General features: G+C 37.9%; 1 protein-coding gene across 1 annotated transcript in view; it reads right to left on the bottom strand.

Annotated features, from left to right (window-relative positions):
* The window catches only part of Aff2 (ALF transcription elongation factor 2), a 448,384-nt gene that overhangs the window by 218,188 nt on the left and 203,845 nt on the right, over window positions 1-26,351 (bottom strand). Inside the window, exon 4 of the mRNA XM_059251561.1 lies at window positions 11,755-11,799. Within this exon, the coding sequence (XP_059107544.1) occupies window positions 11,755-11,799 (45 nt within the window). The remainder of the gene's footprint in view (window positions 1-11,754; window positions 11,800-26,351) is intronic.

Raw genomic sequence — 26,351 nt, 5'->3', positions numbered from 1 at the left:
TGAAATTATCATCTACAGAAGGTACTTTGCTAGGAAACACAATCTGTTCATCATCAAATCTAAGAGACACGTGCTATCTGCATTTTTGACTCCAGAAAAGATTTAATTGATAGTTTGTTGACATTTTATGTAAATTCTTGCTAGAAACAAATAAATCATATTGTTGCAGAACAAATCATCATTGAACATCCATCCTCAGATAGTAGCATTTAAAGCCTGCTATTCTCATTGGCTTAATGTGTAGCTAGAGTTTTCCTGCCTGGCCCACAGTCAGGACAAATCTCTCTCACCTGCCAGTCCCACAGCCGCTCAGACCCAACCAAGTAAACACAGAGACTTATATTGGTTACAAACTGTGTGGCCGTGGCAGGCTTCTTGCTAACTGTTCTTATAGCTTAAATTAATCCATTTCCATTAATCTATACCTTGCCACGTGGCTCGTGGCTTACCGGCATCTTCACATGCTGTTTGTCATTGTGGTGGCTGGCACTGTCTCTGACTCAGCCTTCCACTTCCCAGCTTTATTCTCCTCTTTGTCCTGCCTATACTTCCTGCCTGGCCACTGGCCAATCAGTGATTTATTTATTGACCAATCAGAGCAACACATTTGCCACAAAGAACATCCCACATTAATGCTCCCCCAAATGATGACTCTATGATGCATAGAACCCCATAGAGCTCAGAAAAGAAGCTGCTGGTATTGCCCATATTATTACTTACAAGCTGCCTAGGAATCCCTGTATGATAGGTGAATTTTAACTGAAAACGTCATCACTGGGGTAGAGCTATTGTTATATTTTATTTCTGTTTGCACTAGAGAGTAGCTTGAATCTAAAGAGCAAATGGTACACTGATAGAAGCAAGTACATAGGGTAGGATGCACTAACAAATGGCTGCCTTTAAATTTCTGATTTGTAAAATTTATACGAAGTAATATTATTCTTGTAAAGTACCAATAGACCTAAGTCTATATAGCTTGCTTTGTGGGATTAAGTCACTTTTATGAAAATGTTTTGTAGGTGGGAGTATTCTAGTATGTTTGAAAAAACATGTTGGCATAATTTAATTTGTACAAATTAAGGAAATAACAGTAGATAAAGTACATAATTCACTGAAGACATTATACTATTAACCATAAGTTGAACTGGAGCCTATTAAATAAGGCTACATTCAGGTGAAGCAAGAGGGTGAGAAGTCAGGATGGGTTGTCGAGACCTGGGGAGCTGTGACTTAGGGCAATGGCTTCCCTTCTCAGAGTTTGACTCTTCTCAGTTAGGTGAAATACGATGAACAGTGAAACCTCTGAAGGTTCCCCTGAAGATTCAAAGAAATTCGTGGAAATGCTGTTTAGATATTACTATTATTACTTCTTTTATCACCAGTAGTATATTTGCTACTGCTGTCTTTATTATAAATGGGCCTTGAAAATATTCAAGTTAAGACTTACTCAAACTATGTTCAGCTATTAGTGCTCTTTTAAAATGCAAGAAATGTCAGTCACTATCTGAAGCAAACTTTTTGATAATTTTTAAGAAATTCTCATTAAAAGCTGGTGGAGGGGTACTTGACAGCTAAGTACAGTGCCAAGATCACTAGATTTAGACAACAAGGAAGGCTATGCTTTCCTCTACTTCTGCCTCATGCAAGCCCTACCCTTGACTACAGGTCATTTAACCTTGGAGACTTTTATTTACTGAAGTTATAAAGGACTACCTGATTTTCTCAGTAAACATAATAAAGTCGAAGTGCTTTAAACTGTAGTCACCTCTCACAGGAAAGTAAGGTTACCTATAAGGTTCAGCTAGCCTGTTGTAATGTGATTGTGGCTGCAAGGGCATGAGGACAAGAAGGAACATGCTAGGTAAGACAGGTAGCAGTGCAAAGAAAGAGGAATTGAAATGCTGGTCTGAAGGGAAACTGAGTCCATTTTCAGAGAAATGGTGAGAGAGGCTTTCAATAAAAATGATTTGGTTTGAACTTAAATAGTATTTTGAGAAATGGGGCCAAAATAAAATGCATGAGGCAAAAGCATTTCTATTGACTGGGAGACCGAAAAGCTGGCCATGAGGTAGACAGATGATATCACACTTGACTAACATTAAAATCTGTCCTGGTGTTTTCATATATGGTGAGGAAAAGAGGTTTAGAGAGGAAGAGAAGTTAGGAGAATGAAAAAAACTAAAATATACATATACAAATAGCTTGCTCAGTGACTACTGTCACAAGACAAAGCAACATAATATAAATGTGGAAAATGACTTGAAAGAGCCAGTGGTTGACAGGGGTGGGAGGGAAATAAGAGATTGTGGGGGATAGGAACAATGTATCAATGTAACAATCAGAATGTATTATATACAATATATATTAAATTGTCAAAAAAAATTAATTAATAAAGACTTCCTTCCCTGGGGCTAGGCAGTGGTGTAGAAAGGGGACAATTATCCTTTGTGTTTCAGATAAAGACTAAAGGAAAGGAGTGCCAAGAGCAATTGGGAGCCGGTTCTTTCTCCTCAGGGGGCTAGATACAGATCCTTTGGCTACACGGTCACTTTACCTAGGAGACATGAGTCTGCTTTTAAATCAATTTAGTTTGAAAAGTACAGAAGGATTCAGGGGAGAAATTGAGAAAAGAAAAGTATCTCCCCTAAGAAGGAGGCAGATGGGGAGGAAAATAGAAAATAGACTTACTGTAGAACAACCTACAGATAACAAAGGTCCTGAGACCAGCAGCATGTATATGTGATTAAAACAAAACAAAATCCCACAGCAAGCTCTGTTGTGACACTCTATGGGGTCTATAAAAATTTAAGAATTAGTCATAAAAATCGGGGAATAAACTTTGGAAAGTTAGCTTATGTTCCATGTATGGGGAATAAAACATTCTACTCTTCCATAAGAGAAAGTATTCTTTTTATAACACTGATGAAGGAAATGAACAAAATGGAGCTATACAATAATTGCCCCTACCAAAAAAGAAAGCAAATCAAACAACCAAAACAAAAATCAAAACACCAGCTTTCCCTAGATTCTCTTCCAAAAACAACAGAAAGACTTTTGTTACTTTTTCAAATGCTTCTATCTTTTATGAGCATATTAAAGCAGCCTGCCTTTCTTTCCATGGTTAAAGTGAAAATCCACTGTTTCCCTAACCGGTCAGACTCTGACAGGTGTTCCAGTTAATTTCCCCACTGCCACTGTGTGAAACACTTAAGCACTAGGCTGCTCTGGCCTGAAGGAGAAAATTCAAGTGTGACAAGTTAGGTAGTGACTCTTAGATGGATCTGGAATTCTGGGTATGAAGAAAAAAACCTGACTAACAGAATTCATTTATGCTTGCCCTCAACCTCTCAGGGGAACAAGAGAACACTGAGGTTAGCTTGTCCACTGAGTAAGCCGTTTCTTTCACTGTTGTCTTTCTTTAAGGAAGGTGGCTGACAACAAGGAAGGAGTGAATGCAATTTCTTGTATCTACTCAATGGGACAGAGCAAATAGCCAAGTTCTTAGGGTGTACCATACTTGTAGATTTCACTATGACTACCATGCCTTCTGTCAATCTCCAGGGCCCCAAGGACAAATAACAAACAAATTGCTAGGCTCTTATCTTACAAAAGTGGCTGCCATATCTTCAATCTATACAGTACCATCTCTAATCAGACAGATAAGACTAATCTACTTAATGCTCAAAAGCATTAAGGTCTTTGGGCTGAAGCAGGTTCAGAGAAAGACATAGGACGGGAACATATTTAGCAGGCCAACTTTACTGTCGGGAGCTTAATGTTCTTCACTATTCCTTGACAGCATGTTATCAGGAATGGCTTAAAATGCTAGCAATCTGAGAAATTTCTTGCTCAGGAGCTGGTGGTATGGAGAGTCATCCTGATATTGTTTTTTATTTGTTTGTTTTCTTTTCTTTTCCTTTCTTTTTTCTTTTTTCAGTTTTCTTTTTTTAATTAATAATTTTTTTTATTCATTTTACATACCAAATGCAGATCCCCCTCTTCCCTCCTGCTGCCACTCCAGCCTCCTACACAATGCATTTCCATTCCCTCCTACAAGAAGGTAAGGCCTGGTACATTCAGTAGAGGCAGGTTCAAGCCCCTCCCCCTGCCTCAAGGCTGTTCAAGGTGTCCCACCATAGGTAGTGGGCTTCAAAAAGCCAGCTCATGCACCAGGGATGGATCCTGATCCTACTGCCAGGGGGCCCCTTAAGCAGATCAAGTTAAACAACTATCTCACTTATGCAGAGGCCTAGTCCAGTCCCATGGAGGCTCCACAGCTGTTGGTCTAAATTTCATGAGTTCCTACTAGCTTGGTTTGGTTGTCTCTGTAGGTTTCCCCATCATGATCTTGGTGTCCCTTGCTCATAGAATCCCTCTTCTCTCTCTTCAACTGTACTCCTGGAGCTCGGCCTAGTATTTGGCTGTGGATCTCTGCATCTGCATCAATCAGTTACTGGAGAAAGGCTCTATGATGACAGGGTATTCATCAATCTGATTACTGGGGAAAGCCAGTTCAGGCACCCTCTCCACTATTGCTAGTAGTCTAAGCTCCGATCATCCTTATGAATTCCTAGGAACTTCCCTACCACCCTGTTCTCCCTGTCCCCATGATATCTCCCTTCACCACAGTATCTCTTTCATTGCTCTCCCACTCCATCCATGTTCTAGTTTGACCATCCTGTTCCCTTATGTTCTCATCCCCCATCACCTACCCTCCATTGCCTGCCCCCCATCCACAGTTTACTCATGGAGATCTCATCTATTTCCTCTTCCCAGGGCAATCCATTCATCCATCTTTGGGTCCTCCTTGTTAGCTAGCTTCTCTGGAGCTGTGGGTTGTAGTCTGGTTATACTTTGCTTTACATCATGTATCCACTTATGAGTAAGTACATACCATATTTGTCCTTCTGAGTCTGGGTTACCTCACTCAGGGTTATATTTTCTAGTTCCATCCATTTGCCTTCAAATTTCATGATGCCATTGTTTTTTACTGCTGAGTAGTACTCCATTTTGTATATGTACCATATTTTCCAGTTGAGGGGCATCTAGGTTGTTTTCAGGTTTGGGATATTACGAATAATGCTGCTATGAACATAGTTGAGCATGTGTCCTTCTGGTATGATTGAGCATTCCTTGGGTATACGCCCAAGAGTAGTATAGCTGGGACTTAAAGAAGATTGAGTCCCAATTTTCTGAGAAACTGCCATAGTGATTTCCAAAGTGGCTGTACAAGTTTGCACTCACACCAACAGTGGAGGAGTATTCCCCTTGCTCCACATCCTCTCCAACATAAGTTGTTATTAGTGTTTTTGATCTTAGCCATTCTGACAGGTATCAGATAGTATCTCAGAGTTGTTTTGATTTGCATTTCCCTGATGACTAAGGATGTTGAGCAATTCCTTATTTGTCTTTCAGCCATTTGAGATTCTTCTGTTGAGAATTCTCTGTTCATCTCAGTAGCCCATTTTTTAATTGGATTGTTGGGCATTTTGATGTCTAATTTCTAGAATTCTTTATATATTTTGGAGATCAGCACTCTGTCAAATGTGAGGTTAGTGAAGATCTTTTCCCATTCTGTAGGCTGTCATTTTGTCTTATTTATGTTGTCCCTTGCCTTACAGAAACTTCTTATATTCAGGAGGTCCCATTTATTAATTGTTGATCTCAGTGTCTGTGCTACTGGTGTTATATTTAGCAAGTAGTCTCCTGTGCCAATGCATTCAAGACTACTTTCTACTTTTTCTTCTATCAGGTTCAGTGTAACTGGTCTTATGTTTCAGACTTTGATCCACTTGGACTTGAGTTTTGTGCATGGCAATAGATGTGGATCTACTTGCAGTCTTCTACATGTTGACATCCAGTTATGCCAGCACCATTTGTTGAAGCTGCTTTCTTTATTCCACTGTACAATTTTGGCTTCTTTGTCAAAAATCAGGTGTTCATAGATGTGTGGATTAATGCCAGGGTCTTCAATTTGATTCCATTGTTCCACATGTAGGTTTTTATGACAATACCAAGCTGTTTTTATTACTATAGTTCTATAGTAGCACTTGAGGTCAGAGATGGTGATGCCTCCAGAGGTGGCTTTATAGTAAAGGATTGTTTTACCTATCCTGGGTTTTTTGTTTTTCCATATAAAGTCTAATATTGTTCTTTCTAGATCTGTGAAGAATTGTGTTGGGATTTTGAAGGAGATTGCATTGAATCTGTAGATTGCTTTTGGTAAGATTGCCTTTTTTATTATGTTGATCCTACCTATCCAACAACATAGGGGATCTTTCCATTTTCTGATATCTTTCTCCAATTTCTTTCTTCAGAGATTTAAAGTTATTGTCATATAAGCCTTTCACTTGCTTACTTAGAGTTACCCCAAGGTATTTTATATTATTTGTGGCGATTGTAATGGGTAATGTTTCTCTGATTTCTTTCTCAGTCTGTTTATCATTTGTATATAGGAAAGCTACTGTTTTTTTTTTAATTAATCTTGTATCTTGCCACATTACTGAAGTTTTTTTTTTCAGATGTAGGAGTTCCCTGGTAGAATTATGGGGTCACTTATGTAGATTATTATATCATCTACAAATAGAGAAAGTTTGACTTCTTCCTTTCCACTTTGTATCCCCTTTATTTCCTTTTGTTGTCTTATTGTTCTAGCAAGGACATCGAGTACTACATTGAATAAATACGGGGAGAGTGGACAGCCTTGTCTTGTTCCTGATTTTAGTGGAATCACTTTGAGTTTCTCTTCATTTAACTTGATGTTGGCTGTCAGCTTGCTATAGATTTCTTTATTATGTTTAGGTATGTTACTTGTATTCCTGATCTTCAAGACCTTTATCATGAGTGGGTGTGGGGTTTTGTCAAAGGCTTTTTCAGCTTCTAATGAGACGATCATGTGGTTTTTTCTTTCAGTTTGTTGATATGGTATATTACATTGACAGATTTTCATATGTTGAACCATCCTTGCATCTCTGGGATGAAGCCTACTTGATTATGGTGGATGATTTCCTTGATGCATTCTTGGATTCGGTTTGCCAGTATTTTATGGAGTAATTTTGCATTAATGTTCATGAAGGAGATTGGTCTGTAATTCTTTCTTTACTGCATCTTTGTGTGGTTTGGATATTAGGGTAACTGTAGCTTCATAAAAAGAGTTTGGTAATGTTCCTTCTGTTTCTATTGTGTGGAACAATTTGAAGAGTATTGGTATAACTCTTCTTTGAAGATCTGATAGAATTCTGTGCTGAAACCATCTGGTTCTGTTTTTTTTTTTTAGTTTTTTGTTTTTTTTGTTTTTTTTTTGGTTGGGAGACTTTTAATGTCTATTTCAATTTCCTTAGGGGTTATAGGTCTATTTAAATTTTCATCTGATCTTAATTTAATTTTGGTATGTGGTACCTATCCAGAAAATTGTCCATTTCTTTCAGCTTTTCCAATTTTCTGGAGTGGAGAGTTTTGAAGTATGACCTGATGATTCTCTATATTTCCTCAATGTCTGTTGTTATGTCCCCCTTTTCATTTCTGATTTTGTTAATTTGGATGTTCTCTCTCTGCCTTTTGGTTAGTTTGGAAAAGAGCTTGCCTATCTTGTTGATTTTCTCAAAGAAGCAACTCTTTGTTTCATTGATTCTTTGTATTGTTCTCTTTGTTTCTATTTTATTGACTTCAGATTTCAATTTTATTATTTCCTAGAATATATTCCTCCTGGGTGAGTTTACTTCTTTTTCTTCTAGAGCTTTTAAGTGTACTGTTAAGTCACTAGTGTGAGATTTCTTCTTTATGTGGGCATTTAGTCCTCTTATCACTGCTCTCGTAGTGTCCCATATGTTTGGTTATATAGTACATTCATTTTCATTGAATTCTAGGCAGTCTTTAAATTCTCTATTTCTTTCTTGAGTCATTGGTGATTCAGTTGAGAATTATTTAGTCTCTACGTGATTGTAGATTTTCTGTAATTTTTGTTGTTGGTGAAATCTAACTTTAATCCATGGTGGTCTGATAAAATACAGGAGGTTATTTCGACTTTTGATTTGTTTTGTTTTTTGAGACAGTGTTTCTCTGTGCAGTTCTGGTGGCTGTCCTGGGTCTCACTCTATAGACCAGGCTGGCCTCGAACTCACAGAGATCCGCCTGGCTCTGCCTCCCTAGTGCTGGGATTAAAGGCGTGTGCCATCACTGCCCAGCTCCAATTTTTTTGTATCTGTTAAGATTTGCTCTGTGATCGAGTATGTAGTTAATTTTAGAGAAGGTTCCATGGGGTGCTGAGAAGAAGGTATATTATTTTGTGTTAGGGTGGAATATTCTAAAATATCTCCTAATTCCATTTGCATCATTACATCTGTTAGATCCCTTATTTCTCTGTTAAGTTTCTGTCTGGCAGATCTGTCCATTGGTGAGAGTGGGGTGTTGAAGTCTTTCACTATTAATGTGTGGGGTTTGATGTATTATTTAAGCTTTAGTAATGTTTCTTTTACATATGTGGGTGCCCTTGTGTTTGAGGCATAAATGTTCAGAATTGAGACTTCATGTTGGTGGATTTTTCTTGTGATGAATATATAATGTCCTTCCCAATCTCTTTTGATTGATTTTAGTTTGAAGTCTATTTTGTTAGATATTAGGATAGCTACACCACCTTGCTTCTTAAGTACATTTGATTTGAAAGTCTTTTCCCAGCCTTTTACTCTGAGATAGTGTCTGTCTTTGAAGTTGAGGTGTGTTTCTTGTATGCAGCAGAAGGATGGATCCTGATTTTGTATTCTTTCTGTTAGCCTCTATCTTTTTATAGCCGAATTGAGTCCAATGATATTAAGTGATGTTAATTCCTGTTATGTTTTGGTGGTAGTGTGTGAATATTTTCCTTTTTGGGATTTGTTGCTGTGGGGTTATCTATTGCCTGTGTTTTAGTGGGTACATCTAACTTCCTTAGGTTGGGGTTTTCCTTCTAGTGCTTTCTTTAGGGCTGGATTTGTGGATAGGTATTATTTAAATCTGGTTTTGGAATATATTATTCACTCTGTCTACAGTGATTTAAAGTTTTGCTGAGTATAGTAGTCTGGGCTGGCATCTGTGGCCTCTTACTATCTGTATTACATCTGTCCAGGACCTTCTGGATTTCAGAGTCTCCACTGAGAATTTGGGTGTTATTCTGATGGGTCTGTCTTTATAAGTCACTTGGTCTTTTTCTTTTGCTGCTCTTAATATTCTTTCTTCATTCTGTATGTTTAGTGGTTTAATTATTATGTGGTAAGGGGACTTTTGGGGGCATCTAGTCTATTTGGTGTTCTGTAATCTTCTTGTATCTTCATAGGTATTTCCTTCTTTAAGTTGGGAATGTTTTCTTCCATGATTTTGTTGAATATATTTTTTGTGCCTTTGAGTTGGTATTCTTCTCCTTCTTCTATTCCTATTATTCTTAGGTTTGGCCTTTTCATGGTGTCCCAGATTTCCTGGACATTTTGTGTTATGGTTTTGGTGTTTTCTTTAACTGAAGAATCTATTTCCTCTATTGTATCATCTATGCCAGAGATCCTCTCTTCCATCTTTTGTATTCTGTTGGTTGTGCTGCATCTGTAGTTCCTGTTCATTTACTCAGATTTTTTGTTTCCAGCATTCCCTCAGTTTGTGTCTTGTTCATTGTTTCTATTTCAATAATCAGGTCTTGAGCTGTTTTCTTCACCTGTTTAATTGTTTTTTTTTTTCATGGTTTTCTTAGCTTCCTTTAATTTATTGGTTTCTTCTAATTTTTTGTTTGTCTTTTCCTCAATTTCTTTTTTTTTTTTTTTGGTTTTTTTTCGAGACAGGGTTTCTCTGTGTAGCTTTGCGCCTTTTCCTGGAACTCACTTGGTAGCCCAGGCTGGCCTCGAACTCACAGAGATCCACCTGGCTCTGCCTCCCGAGTGCTGGGATTAAAGGCGTGCGTCACCACCGCCCGGTCCCCAATTTCTTTAAGAGAATTTTTTATTTCCTCTTTAAAGACCTCTATTATCTTCATAAAGTTATTTTTAAGGTCATTCTCTTCTGCTTCTTCTACATTGTGATGTACAGGTCTTGCTGTTGTAGAACTGCTAGGTTCTGGTGATGCCATATTGGTCTTTATGTTGTTGTATGTACTTCTGTACTCATGTCTACCCATCTCTTCCTCCAATAGGTGCAAGAGGTCCCTGTGTCTGAGCGAGCTGCTCTTGGTCCATTTTATGCTTGCTGTGTCTGTGTCTCAGGGGGCCACTCTGGGTCCAACCTTAGCTCTTGATATAATTGGAGCTGGCAGATTCTGTGTCTCAGGAAGCTGCTCTTGGTCCTATCAGGGCTCTTAGTCTATTCAGAGCTGGCAGATTCTCTGTTTAGGAAGCTACTCTTGGTCCAATGAGAGCTCTTGGTCCAAGGAGAGCTGGGGGATTCTGTGTCTGAAGAAGCCACTCATAGTTCAATCAGAGCTGGTGGATTCTGTGTCTCAGGAAGCCATTGGGGCTGCAGGGGGATGGGTAGGTTTGGGGCAGGGTGTGGGTCTAGCAGATAACAGGGTCTAATGGAGGGGTTTAGTGGGGGAGCCTACCCACAGGAGTCTTCCCTGCTGGCCAGCCCATCCTGAAGTTGTTAAGTGAGGAAAAGGGGGTTGCTAAGTTTTCACTGACATACACTTTGTCCTTTTTTTCCAGGCAGGAAGACTGCATGGTTTCCACATGCCTATACTAGTCACCATTTATCATAATAATGAACATTTATTTACTACTTGGCAGTTTATAAGAGAATTATGGTATTATAATCTTTGACAGACAAGGAATGGAGATTCAGAAAGATGCGTTCGTCTGTCCAAAGTCACAATATCATAAAAGTGACAAATGGTGAAGCTTCTATTTTTCATCTTCTTGAAATACTATATTAGCATACGATGACAACTGGCAGAGATAATAGGTAGATACATTTTTCTCACTTCCTTTTGTTTTTTTTACTGGTATGTTAATTTCCAAAAAAGTTACCACCATCCATTTCAACTTTGGTCTTCCCGTAAGCTCTTCCTACTCCTCTAAGCAGGACTGCCCAGACGTGCCATGACTTGTCAGTCTCCCATTCCTTCCTCACCACCACACCACACACAGTCTCCATAACCATATTGCATTGACAGTTTATTCCAGGCTCAGTGGGGTGCCATTGAGAGTCACCAGGTAGAAAGGTAAGGATTGAGGTGTGCTATTTGAATAGGGAAAATTTCCTAAGGAAGGTCAGAAGCATTTCTAACCAGGACTCAAAATTAATCCCTAGACCAGTGAAGAAACTGCCAAAATTTTAGTAACATCAGAGTGCTGAGTGATGAGAGGTATGAAATGAGGCAGGTAATATAGCAGCAGAGCATGGATATTGAATTCAACATTTCCTCATTATCATACTTCTTGAAACAGAAGATTAGTTTTGACAATTTAAACAAATAGATTGCTTTGTTACCACCTATGGGAGTGGGGGCTGTCTCTGACTCTTTTGCCTACTCTTGGGACCCTTTTCCTCCTACTGGATTGCCATGTAATATGATGGGTTTTTGCTCAGTCTTATTGTATCTTGTTAGGCCATGTACAATGAATTTCACTGGGAGACCTGCTCTTTTCTGAAGGGAAAAAGAGGGAGGAAGAGTGGATATGGAGGAGAGGGGAGGGTGAACTGAGAAGAGAGGAGGGAAGGGAAACTGTAGTCATGATATAATGTATGAGAGAAAAATAAAAGTTTTTTTTTTAAAAAGGCACAGAAATAAAAGTTCAAACTCACCCGCAGGATTTCCTCAACACAGCTTGCATCACTGGGAAGGCTTACCTAAAATAATCAAAACACAATAAACATAACTAAGTTCCATTCAGAGAAGCTCACTAAATGATAGTGTTCACCATAAGATAAGTCATAAAGACAGAAAAAAGCTAACAACATTATTTTCCCTATTAAATACAAAGTGGCAAGGTCTGCAAATGGTTAATTCGGTTTCACTTTAATGAAACAGTGAAATCAAAGTGCGTGATGTGGAAAGAAAGTGACTCCTTGCTCTTTCACTGATGTGCTATAGGACACTGAGCTGTTTTCTTCCCCTTCAGTTTTATACAAAAAGTGAACTTGACCTTGGGATCTTTCAGTTTTTCAACACTTGAACTTGAACATAGTTTAGCATGCTATTGCATTTAAAGAAGAGTGCTATATGAAAGAATTCTCTGATTAAATTGAATTCCCCTTCAACTTGGACAATCAAATCAGATGACTACATGTTTTTAATGCAAAAAAATGAACTGAATTCTTGTGAGCATAGCAGGTTTATAGTAAGTGAATACCATCTCCCTCCCCCCACCCTGTGACATTTTCTTAATCAATCAAAATCCAACCCAAATATAAACATACTGAGGACTTACTGTGTGTCAAGCAAATGACATTTTTATCCCAGGGTTTGACAACCAGTAAATGCAATGAGTCAAACATCAAAGAAAGATAGCAGCTCCACTATGGTATATGATGGAGGACTTGAGAGTAGAACTACCACTTAGTGAACTGTCTATCAGTCAGCATGTTACATGAGCAGGCTCTGAGCGTCTCCTAAATGTTACCACCTCTCCTGTTCAAACCTTCACCTTCTTCAGGATAGAAATCCCATCACTGGTGTTCTGGGAAGGAAAACAGTGATTATGTCCCATTTTCCCATTAACTGCTGCAATAAATTAGCAGGGGTTGGGGTTGGGGGATAGGCAACCTTGGTGGGTTGGAGCCAAGGGGCACCACAAAGTCACACCATGCAACAGAGCTCAAGTGGGAAGTTGGTTAGGGGGAGGTGCAGAGGTGTCCTCCTAGGGAGAGAAGGAAAGGGGATGGCAAGAAGGGTTTGCCTTTTATAAAGGGATATAGCTTAGGTGCATAGGGAGAGTGCTCTGGGTCTACTTAGTGGCTGCAGTAGCTACAGTGTCACATCTTGGCTGCTGCTAGGTCCTGGAGAGTAGGCCTGTGTAAATGCCTGAATGCTAACAACTGCTTTGAGGGATGACAGGAACATTCCTGCAATGTGAACACTGCCACAGTATCTGTGAACCCCAGACTTCTTGCAAGACGGGTTCATCATTAGTCTCAGATTGCAGATGAAGTTAAAGAATATTTGAGGAAATCTAAAGTAGACTGTGACACCAGATTTCCTCAGTCTTAAAAAATGTGCATGATATCACATAAATATCCAAGTATTAGAAAATTTATTATTGAGTTTCCATTGATTTCCACCTGAATTTATTGAATTTTTTCTACATGTAAGGATCCCTGCTCCAGGAAACATAAAATCCCAAGTAAGGGAGACAGGCCTTGAGATTTCCAATAATGAGGTTAACTTCCCTGGATTACCACATACACTTCCAGGTTATGCTTGTTATTCTAGTATAATTTCCAATAATGAGGTTAACTTCCCTGGATTACCACACACACTTCCAGGTTATGCTTGTTATTCTAGTATAATTATTAACTGTATTCCCTTTCATATTAAAAAATGATCCACTTTAGATGCCAAATTATATAGCCATACTTCCTAATGCAATAGTATTGAATATGAGGTTTAAGAGACAATAAAAATCAAGACAAAAATTGACTGGACACATGTTATAAAGAAACTTAAATTATAACTTTCAAATAAGGACAGTTGTGAACTACCACGTGGATACTGAGAATTGAACTCTGGCCCTCTGCAAAAATGACAAGTGCTCTTAACAGCTGAGCCATCTCTCTAGCCATTATGTTAGATTCTGATTTTAAAATTAACAACTACTGATAGTGCACAGAATATATCTTTTCTGGTCTAACATAATAGTATACAACATAACTTGTAATTTTCTTTACTAGTAATTCTTAGTATCACACAATATATCCACTAATTGCTCAGTGATCCAGCAACCGTGTTTTTCAAGAGGAATCTTAAACTTTCAATAAATACCTTCCTAAACACAAATATCCAAAGGGTTGCAATGAAGACTAAAACTGTCATTGTTACACAGTATCAGTGTAGGATCTGTAGGCTAAATATGTGTGCATCAAGCACCCCCCCAACCACAATACCTTTGCTCACCTTTTTAAAACAAACATATCAAGATTAGTTTGAAGCTAAAGAGGATGAAAACAATATTCACATACAGAAAGAGTATTCTCCTATGAGTCAAAAACTTTGGGTAGAAATCTTGGTGTAGCTCACAGGAGTCAGATTTAGTAACAATCTATCAAAGTTTCAGCATTTATAATCATAAAATATAATTTAATGTAAAGTATAAATAACAGTAACTGATCCTTTCAAATCTCATGGGGTCCCTGTGCTTATCAAATGAAATAAGAGATTCTGAGTGTGCTTTATGGCTGCAAAATTACACAGACTTCTGTTATTAAAAGTGCAGCTAAGAGCTGCCTTGCATAAACTGCAAATATCATCCCTCCACCTGGAATTATAGTTGCTCACTTCTTTAAGAAAGGAAATTCCGTCAAGAAAAAGATATGTGGACACCAGGGCTTTGCAGCAAATCAGATAATGACAATCAAAGTCAGAGACAGTATCACTCAGGATAGAGAACTGTACAGACAAATCTATATGTGCCCATTTCCAGTGTTTAGATATGTTCCTTCTTTTCCAAGAAAATACTAGAATCCAGTATTCTTGTGTACTCACTACTCCTGCAAGTTTATGTAGCTCAGTCCCACAGCTGGTTTCTCTCCAGACAACTCAAATGGACCTGGAAGTACTTCTTAACTTGTAAACACTTCCTGCATATCTGGAACAGTGTTGGGCATGGAGGCTTGCAAAGACAAATGCAGGTAGACCTGGCCTGTGTCTCAGAGTTAGATGTCTAGACATGACAGGAAAACAAACAATTAGAGAGCCATTAGGACATACATGGTAAGGTAGTCTTGACAAGGGTAATAGGATTTCGTTCATTCATCAGATCTCCCATTTACTTTTTTAGACAATAAATCCTAATTGAGCTGACACTATGCTCATGATAGTGCAGGGGGGCATAATTTAAAGACAAAATACAGCATCACTCTTGCCTTGAAGACTCCATGCAAATAAAGGAAAGGGAAATTGTCTGTTTAAAGGGGAAATAGACAATAAGGAACTGGAAGTCTCATTTAAGTGCCAAGGAAAGAGTACCTACCAGATTCACTGACAGAGCCATTATATCCCACAGAAGCTCTCATCCCTTGTTGTTCTTACTGTAGTCCTCACACCATATGGTAGAGAGAGGCCAGAGATTTGACATAGCTGAGAAGTTCTGGGGCCACCTAAGGCTACTTTAGTCTCCAAGCCCACTGTAGCCTACAGTGACTCACTGGGGTAGCAGTACCACTGGAAGAAGGTTGCACTGAGGCCAAAGCTGGATTTTGTCTTCTTGAACACTGTGTTTCAGGCAAACCACCCACAGCACTCCTAAGGATTCTAGAGGAGTCACTCACACAGGTGTGAAAGAAAGTGACAAAAGAGAAGGAATGGTGATACTAGGATTAGAACTGCTACACTGTTACTTAATTGCAGAGCCATCTTTTCTTCTTTTTAAATCCACTCTTGAGTATTCAGAAAGTCCACAAATCACAACTTAGCCACTTAGAGCTGCAGCATACTTACAAATCCCTCTCTCCATGCCCTCCTCCTAGAGCAGAAAGCAAGCTGCACAAGGACAACACACAGGAGAAGCTGTGCTCTCATTCCCAGCTCCAGAGGACTGTAACATGAATTGCTAAACAGTCTTATTAATAAAAAAAAATCCAGAGCCAGATACTGGGGTGAAAGCTGAAAGGTCAGAGAAGCAGAACTAGGCACAGCCAACCTCACCTTACTAACTCCTCAGCCAATCCTGTTTCCTCAGACTGAAAGCTTCGGAATCCTCACCCCTGAGGATCTCAGTTGAACTTCTGCTTAGTTCCTGTCTCCTCACAACTTGTAGACTGTTCTCTATCTAGCCATGTCACTTCCTGAGATTAAAGGCATGTATTCTTCCCAAGCAATGGCATGAGATCTCAAGTGCTTGGATTAAAGATGTGTCTACCATGCCTGGCACTGTTCCCTGTGTGGCCTTGAACTCACAGAGATCCAGACAGATCTCTGCCTCCTGAGTGTTAGGATTAAGGATATGTGCCACCACTGTCTGGCCTCTATGTCTAATCTAGTGCCTGGCTCTGTTCTCTGATCCCAAGATAAGTTTTGTTTGTTAGAGCACAAATAAAATATCACCACAGAGGACTCTCTTGTGCTGTGCAGGGATGTGGTTCTCTAAGAGCTAGGGAAGGGAGATATACATTATCAAGCAGGTGGTAAGTAACTGGAGAATGCTCACAAGAGCCTACCCTCTGTGAATCTAGCACTGCAGGCAGCCACACCTGGTAACCACAGAGAGACCACACACAGATCATCTGCCTAGTGATAAATACATATCTTGTGAAAAAATCAAGTTATCTTTAAATCATCAAATATTCAATTCACTGAGGTAACAATAAATGAATTATATAGGATGTTTTAATCATTCTGGAATTAATCAGATTGGAGCATACTTCTTGGTGATTAGGGTAATACAAGCTACCAAAAAACACCCTGATTGTGGCATTGAGAGACATAAACAGCAACTAGAACTATTAAAAAAACATGGAGATTAGTGTAAAACATTAACTGAATAGTGATTATCACATTCTTAACTCATAGGAGTTTAACTTGTGCCTCTAAGTACATTATTGCTAAGAGACTGTGAGGAAAGAAAGGTCATTTTTTGCCATAAATCATCCCAAGGTTGTAATATAATACATGGCAAGCAAAGCCTACTACTCTGGGAATACTCTACCTTAACAAAGATTTCTCAAAGTATTGAAATTGTAAGTTTTATTGCAAATTAAATAACTGACTCAATTAAATAATATTCACCATTGACACTGATGGCAACTTTCAAACTAATTCTATTTGCTTTTTCATTAACAGATTAGCACATTTATCCTCCTGATTGAATTATGGAATACAGAGGTCTCTGACATAGTGCTACTAATAAAATGGAAACACAGGCTACAGTAGTCTAAAAAATGAGCCTTGGTTTTTTTATATTGTTAATCTCCACCATTGGTCATTTGTAAAACCAGGGAACAGCAGCCTCCTGTTTCTTATTTGCATTTTCAGATCCTTTGATTTCCCCATCAACGGAGTCCCAGTTTTCCAAAATAAATTTGGAAAGCTACAAACCGTGCTCACAGTAGTATCTGCCATCGTGTCTTGTTTCTTACCTCATCTTAACCTGTCCCTAGTCTTGTTTGTATTCATGAGTCTATGATTAAATGAGAGAACTTAATATTGCATAAGCTGCAGACAGAAATGCTCAGGGAATATGATCTTAATCAAAACAAAATAACAACAATGACAAAAAAGATTTTACAATAGCTACATGGCATGGCCAAATCAGCTCATCCTCCAATTTTATTGTAATACAGAAAAATTACTGTGTATCCAAAGAACTGATGTTTACTTTAAAATATTTCTCTTGGAAAGAGACTATGAATTTGAAAGAGAGAATTGGGAAGGGGGGATACACAGGAAAAATTGGTGGGGGGACATGGAAGAAGGGAAATTATATAAATTATACTATAATCTCAAAAATAAGAAATTATGAAAAATGCTGCTCTTGGCAATTCATCAGGAAGCAACATAATCAAAATACCTAATGTAAAACAGGCTAAAAAATACCAACCATTCTAAAAAATGAAAGGATGTAGAGCATGAAGTGTAAAGGAGTTCAACACATGTCATTTTAAGAAAACTACAGAAAATGACTCTGTCTAGAATCATAGAAGAGACTACAACTAAAATGGAATAGGTGGCAATAACCATTTGCTTACTTAGAAAATAAATGAGATAGATTATTTACTGTATTTTGTAGCATCTCTGACGCCTTTGAAGCTCAACAGAGAATAAGGGGAGTGAGTGGTGAGCAGAATGGGGGAAGGGTGATCAAAATGCTTCATTATGAGGACATATCTTCACTGATTACATTAGGAATGGGCAACAGAAGAATGCATATGTAGAAAGGCCCATCATCAGCTGAGAGCATCTAATGACGGATGGAATTTAAAGTGAAGAGTACTTAGTTCCATGGGTCATGAATAGTGATTTGCTCACTGTTCATTTATGTGTTGTAATAACTAGTTTCTGTAAAAAGAGGGAGCTGTAATCAGGAGGGTGCTTGGGTATGATATGTGTGTGTATCTATATACATATATATTTGTGTGTGTATGTATGTGTATATGTGTGCTACAGACTTTGACAAAACAGAATAGACATCTAGGACTATTTCTATAACAAACCAAGAATCATCTGGAAATTCCTTGTTGTCTAATCCACATTCTTCCAAAGATGTGCCTGGTCTTTTGAGCTGGCCTCTGGGATCTGCCAATATTCAAAATGTACTGTCTCTTCCTCTGGCTACATTCCCAAGTCCAGTAACACTATAACATTCTCCATGATTTCACTTCTACTCTTTTAATCTAGGCTCAAATACTTGAACCAAATCCCCTTTGTCTGCCAGCTTCCTAGATTCTGCTCCAACTTGTGTGTTCTTCCTTTGCTGTGCTCTTCTCAACCTAGTGTGTACTTTAAGGTTATACTCTACAATGATGTTATACAGGAGGGGTTGGGGGAAAAGGAAGTGGGAAGTGATGGAATTATATTATAATCTTGAAAATTAATGGAAATAATTTTATAGGTTCTGCTCTAAAAATCTACAGACATTCTGGCCGTGTCCTTTTCCTTTTGAAATGTCTACATATGTCTGCAATGCCTCCATTACTGTGAACCATCCACTTCCCATCCTGTAGAAATCTTAGCCATGAAACAGTGACCATTTTAGGCTTTAAATGGATTCTATTAAAACTCTCCTTATTGTACTTACACTAAATTTAATAGCTGTCTCATGTGGGGACATGTGATTTCTTCTAGACAGAGAGGAGAATGTAAAAATACAGATGTACAAATTAGAATGAAGTAGGACAATTTCAGAATTACTAATTGGTTCAAATATATGGTAAATAAGTATCAGAAAGAGTATTCATTTCTTAATTCTGTCAATTAAAGAATAAATGTTAAGGTGTTTAGGATTGTCATGCATTCCTAAGCTCCCCAAATGAGAGCAAAGCAGTGCTCTCATTTGCTGGAAAAGTATCCTATAAAAGAGTAAAAAGAAAAATATGTTAAGAGTCAAGATATGATAGTTCCATGTCCAATTTCAACATCTGGTGAACTATGTGATTTGAGACAATTCACTTTCTTACACTTCAGCTTATATCCTAAAGGCAGGAAAATATTTCTAGTGTTTTGCATCTCACATAACTATAAAAGGCAATAGGGGAGACATATAAGATAATCAACATTATTTTGTTAACAAATGACATTATAAAATAAAAATATGATTACTCTTATTTTGTAAAAGAAAGAGCATTGTGACATTCTAAATTTATGAAGCACATACAATGAGAATAAATGACAGTGTCTTCAAACCATAAACTAGATGTTATGCATGTACTGACATCACACACATATGTGCATTCACCTACACCAAAATGTACACTATTTTTTCCAAAGAATGATTGTACTTTTACCTGGGCTTGTAGCCCATGTGAATCTGACTTATCATCAAGGGAAGGGTAGGCATGAGGAGCTTATAACATTCTCATTATATAAAGTTGGGAGAAAAATACAGTGATAGGAATTGGTGATGTGGGGCCAATAGTGTTGTTTTGTTTTGCTCAGTGCAGAGGAGAACTAGATGATACTCTGAGACTCTGAGAGAAAAAAGCAAACAGCTCAGGATCCAATGAGAGAGGGAAGCTGAAAGAGGAGCATGAATGTGTCTTACCTTATGTTAGCAAGAAAGGCAGAGTGTTTAGGTATATAAGCAGCAGGTTGGAAAAGGAGATATGGTAGGTCATATCTGACTGGATTTGTTTTTCCTTATAAAAATAGTTAACAAGGAAGATCATCAGGTGAGAATGTAGTACAGCTTTGGGAAGGAAGAGTAGAAAGGAAGCTGGAAAATATTTGTCTTGTCTTGGATAGCAGGAATATGTAATTTGGGTTTGCTATGGATGGACAATAGAATTATGTGGCAGTGTTGAGAAGAGAAAAAGAAAGCAGCAATGTTAAACACAAGAGACATTCCATATGGACCTCATGCTATGTGTAAAGAGAGAAAGGAAGAAAACAATGGGCGACATAAGGAAATCAAAGGCTAAGAATTTCTGACAAGTTTGACTGAGGTGGCACTTGGCTTTTCACCACTACATTCTTTTATTTCTGTCACTTATTTAGTTAATGGCAGTCCACAGATCTCCAACTGTTCTCATCTACAAAATGCTTTATTCTCAATTCATGAGATAAGCAGAGAGCTCAAAAGTAAAATTAATGATTTGGGGAACCCACACTGGTAACTCTGGTAATGTTACACAAGTCTGGATAAAATGAAATCCAGAGCCAAATATGTCCCCAAGGGTTGGGGATCTGTGGGCCCAAATAAATTCAACCTTGTATCTAAGGGAGCAAAGAGGACTCCATTTGCCCACATTTTCTTCCTAGAAAGTATACCTATGCATCATCAAGAGGAGGTAATGGGTTATTTAAAATGAGCTCTTCACAAGGGACATCAAGATCATGATGGGGAAGCCTACAGAGACAACTGAACCAAACTAGTGGGAACTCATGAACTTTAGACCAACAGCTATGGAGCTTCCATGAGACTGGACTAAGCCCTCTGCAAAATTGAGATAGCTGTGTAGCTTGATCTGCTTAAGGGGTCTGCTGTGGGATGTTCTCTATGCTGTGAATGTGTTGCTCTGATTGGTTAATAAATAAAGTGCTGATTGGCCAGTAGACAGGCAGGAAGTATAGGCAGAACAAAGAGAGAGGACAATTCTGGGAAGTGGAAGGCTGAGTCAGAGAGATGCTGCCAGCCATTGCCATGAGAAGATGTTAAGATACTGGTAAGCCATGAGCCATGCAGCAACTTATAGATTAATAGAAATGGGTTGATTTAAGATATAAGAACATTTAACAAGAAGCCTGCCATGGCCATACAGTTTATAAAAAATATGAGTCTCTGTGTGTTTACTTGATTGGGTCTAAGCGGCTGCGGGATTGGCAGGTGAGAGAGATTTGTCCTGATCATGGGCCAGGCAGGACTGGAGAAAACTTCAGGTACAAATGGCACCCAATGGGTTGGCAAGAGTTTCCACCTAAAACCTGAGGAAAAAGATTCTGAAACAGAGCTAAAAACAGCTTCCTAGTTGTCTCTCAAGTTAGTGGCAGCTGCCGGTTTGAGATACTATGGTGGGTTCCTGGCGTTTGACCAACAGTATGGTGGGAATGAGGCGTCTACAAGCAGCACATTACTCTGTGTGGTGGATTTAGTCTTTGCTAGTACAAAAACAGACAAACAAAAATAAAAGTTTTCTGGGCTACACGCTGCTTTGATAGAAGCATAGAACCACTGTTTCTAAGAGTGGATGGCTCCCAGAGCTGGCAGTAAACTTACCACCACGATGTTGGGAAGCTGAGGTGGGCAGAGGCACCAGCCACAGGGGCCATTTTGGCCTTACAAATGCTGCAGTTTAAACCAATAGATTCACAATAAGACAGATTCAGATGGAACAAAACTTTAAATGCTTTACAATGTGTGTAAAAATGTACATAGGCTTGAAAGAGAGAGAAAAAGGAATATATACAGTTATATAAAAAATACCTAGTTTTTAAAAAACAAAGTCTTTAAAGAGACAGAAAAGGTAGTATAAAAATAAACCACATAAAGATGGATATCATACAGAGAATCTGGATTTTGTTGTCTTTGGGATTTTCAACTGCAGAAAAACATTTGATTGTAAAAGCTGTTGAGTTAAGCCAATATGTATTTTTTAAAGGTGCCTTGACTTCAAAATTTGGATGTAAGGATGTGTTGCTTTGGAAAGGAGGCTCTGCTTTTGTTTTCACAGAAATCCAGAGGCTATGGATTTGTCCCAGATTAAGATACATCAGGTTTGACCAGCCAAGACACCCTGAAAGGTCTCCGATGACACCATGGCCCAGATGATCCAACATCCAGAACCATTTCAAGCAACTGGCTCAGATGATACACCCTCACAGACTTATCCATAATCCTAAAATTTTCTTTGTGTCCCCATAAGATACAGCACTCCCCTCCAGCAGAAAGAAGTAAGAGAAGCTACACCCAAATTTCCAAATATACCAAGCTGGCTTTGAAGATGGAATTGGTTCACTCCTTCTCTAAACCCAAGCATATTCCTAAAAGAATAGGTTGAGAGATTCTTGTGTCCCATATCAGAAGAGCCCTCTGATGTGGGACAGAGAAAAAACAATATTTTTATTTAAATCAGGTTGATTATAAATGCAATCTTTCTAAAGAAGAAAAGGGCATATGATATAGATATGATAGGATGAAAGGGTAGATTATTGATTATTGAATCTACTTTTAAAGAGCAACTTGTTTAAAAATGTTTTACATTGCTATAGATTTTAGTTTATTGATACAAGTTTAAACTTAATTTTGTTATGCTGTACATATAGCATAATATTATATATATATATATATATATATATATATATATATATACATATATATATTCTTGTTTGAGGTATTATGTTTATGTAACTCATTTAGATTGTAATGGATAACTAAGAAATACAGATTAATAATTAGTCTTCTATGATAGTCAAACTTATAGTCATGTTGTTTTCTAAGTATACATAGATATAATTCAATTAGGTAGGTAATCTTCAAACACTTCAAAGACCTACAGAATATGGCATTTAAAATATTTTAAAAATTTAGACTTTCTGAACAGTGAAACATGTCTGCTCCTGGCAGCACCGATTTACTGCAGAGAGGAGGATGGGCATCAAAGACACTCCATATGAAGTTTAACTTCACCTTGGCAAAAATAGCCATTTGGGCAAGAAACTGTTCTTGCCTGGACTGCTTGATCAACTGTCCATGCAGGACCCATAGGAAGGTGACCACTGAACTTTGCTTGGCAAAATGGTCCTTCAGGTTCCTGCTTCACAGAGGAAACTGCCAGACATTCTACAGGACACAGAGAAAAATGACTGAGAGACTCTAGGCCTTTGGGCTGAAGACAGATGCCCCAACTTTACAAAAGAACATTAGGTGACTGTCCAGTCTGCCAGCTGTCTCTGTCTACTCTCCAAAGACTCCTGAAAGTTGCTTGCGTCCTTCTCCCATTTCTCAGGTAATATTATATCCTTCTGAGGTTTTTGATATAGTTGAAAACTAGATAGTTATAATTTCCTCAGTCATGATAAAAGATAAGTTAGATATGAAATCGTAGACTAACAAATGTAACATATTATAAATAGACTAAATATTGTAAATAATTCTTGCTTGATAATTATTTTGTTATATGTAATTTTACTATGTGAAAGTTAAAACCTTCTTTTTTGAAAAAAAAAAAAGAAAAAGGGAAGTGCTATGGGATGTTCTCTATGCTGTGAATGTGTTGCTCTGATTGGTTAATAAACAAAGTGCTGATTCGCCAGTAGCCAGGCAGGAAGTATAGGCAGGGCAAAGAGAGAGGAGAATTCTGGGAAATGGACGGCTGACTCAGAGAGATTTTGCCAGCCGCCACCATGAGAAAATGTTAAGATACCATTAAGCCATGAGCCACATGGCAACTTATTGATTAATTGAAACAAGTTTATTTAAGATATAAGAACAGTTAGCAAGAAGCCTGCCACAGCCATACAGTTTATAAGAAATATAAGTCTCTGTGTGTTTACTTGGTTGGGTTTGAGCAGCTGAAGGACTGGCGGGTGAGCGAGATTTGTCCTGACCCTGGGCTAGTCAGGACCAGGATAACACTAGCTACAGGGGTCCCCTGGCAGTAGGATCAGGATCCATCCCTGGTGTATGAGCTGGCTTTTTAGAGGTCACTTCCTATGATGGGACACCTTGCACAGCCTTGATGCAGGGGGAGGGGCTTGGACCTGCCTCTACTAAATGTACTAGGCTTTGCTGACTCCCCACGGAAGGACTTACACTTTTGGAGGAGGAAATGGCGGGTGGGTTGGGAGGGAAAGAGAGAGGAGGGGGGATCAGGAGGAAGGAAGAAAGGGGGATCTGTGGTTGGTATGTAAAATGAATAAAAATTTAATAAAAAATTAAATTAAATGAGTTATTCAATGATTCTGCTATTCTGTATGTCAGCAATATTTTATTTTTAATTATTTCTTCTATTTTTTGTGATTATGATATAATTATATTATTTCCCTTCCCCACTCCAAATCCTACTATATACTCCTTCTTTGCTCTTTTTAAAATTCATGGCCTCTTTTTTCATTAATTGTTACATACATATATTACTAAATATAACCTGCTCAGTCTGTATAATGTTACTTGTGTGTTTTTAGGCTGACCACTTAGTATTGGATAATTAATTGGTGTGCTCTTCTCCAGGGAAGACTATTTCAACAATAATTTTATACATTCAATATATGATAGTCAACATGAAGCATATTATAACATGATTATCCTTTATAATAAGTCTTGGATTGATGAGGTCTTCAAAGCATTTATGGTTTTAAAGATACTAGGATTTCTGATTTATTTAAAAAAATGTGAAATTTCTGAAGACACTGCTACAGACACTTGGTGAAATCTTAAATTAACTACTATAATCACAAGTATAAAAGAAATTTAAAAATTTATATCTTTAGCTCTATTCTTTGAAAATCGTTTAGAAAATAAATGTCTTTCCTAGACTCTGGTGGTCACTCACCCTAAAGAAATCACTATGCTCTTCTATTAAATACATAATTATTTAAATGCCAATTTTAGAATAAAGGAGCCTAATTTTAGTTTGATTTTCTTAGTGTAATTTCCCCAAAAAACATGTAAGTAGAAGTGATTTTAGAAATTGTACTCACACATGGACTCAATAAAAATGTGACAACAGAATGCATTTGATAGAAAGTGGTTCCACTTTCAAAGTAACCTCTAACGAACTTGGTGCCTTATTGACTTTCCAAATCCTGCACTTAATGATTGTCTTAATTGCTGGTGGATGACATCACAATTCCACAGAAACAGTTACAATTGCTCTTCTCTGACAGTGATGATCCTAAAGAACAGGCCATGTGCATGGAAAACTGAAACCTTGCCAGCTCCCCTATTATTTGTAACTCTAATTAGAACACTTTTTATCTATTAATGCGAAGTGACACTGCTAAATATATTCAGGGAAGTTCACATTTTTTTTCTATGCTTCTGAAATCTCTTAGATCTGTGCCTACTTACATGTGCATTAATTGCTCACTAAAATGAACTGATAGCTAAGAATAACTTACTTCCATTAGACTTATAAATCTCATTAATTAATTCTACATCTCAAATGGTGTAAAAACTGAGCTCAAATGCAAGATCTAATTAAAGAGAAATAAAAAAAAATGTTAAGGAACAACACTGAGATTGAAACACAGAAGTAACTGTTTAGCCTCAAATTAATGAGCCGCTATGCTAAGAAAGCATGTCCATTAATCCCTAATGAGGATTTTTTTTTTTTTTTTTTTTTTGGTTTTTCGAGACAAGGTTTCTCTGTGTAGCTTTGTGCCTTTCCTGGGACTCACTTGGTAGTCCCAGGCTGGCCTCGAACTCACAGAGATCCGCCTGGCTCCCTAGTGCTGGGATTAAAGGCGTGCGCCACCACCGCCTGGCACTAATGAGGATTTTAAACACATTAAAACTTCCTAATACAAAATGTTTGTTTTCTTTTTACCTAATAACAAATAAGCCAATAATTTTCTGGCTCTAAATGACACTATTAACTGTCATGGCATGTTTTATTTGACAAACCCTACATTCAAATACTGTAAAACCAATTAATTTGCCTGCTGTGAAATGTGGTTTTTAATAGCTTCTATGTGAGGTTTTTTGTTTGTTTGTTTGTTTATTTATTTTCCAAAGCAATGTAAATAGAAGGTCAATGTAGGTGCCTGATTTTGTTTAAAAAGCAATACCACAGCAGCTATAGGTTGTCAAATCTGTTTGCATTTCAAATGAATTGAAAGCCAGTCTCCATTTTCAGGTGTCAATTACAGATTGATCTCCTGATAAGTTAACTGCCTCAGAGCAATAATTTAATTACCAGAAGATTGTTTGAGAAAGGAGAGTAGGCAAAATTATTATGCTGTTCAATTATATAAAATGATTTGCCACACTGGCCGTGACTCTTCTTACTTTGTTAAATTACCTGGAGCTTTGTTGGATGTCTCCTTCTTACATGCAACCTTTCTGTAAACATATTTATCTACATGATGATCCAAG

Source organism: Peromyscus eremicus, chromosome X (genome assembly GCF_949786415.1).
Source record: "Peromyscus eremicus chromosome X, PerEre_H2_v1, whole genome shotgun sequence".
Lineage (NCBI taxonomy): Eukaryota > Metazoa > Chordata > Mammalia > Rodentia > Cricetidae > Peromyscus > Peromyscus eremicus.
The sequence above is the reverse complement of the archived record's forward strand: the minus strand, read 5'-3'. Positions and strand labels throughout refer to the sequence as shown.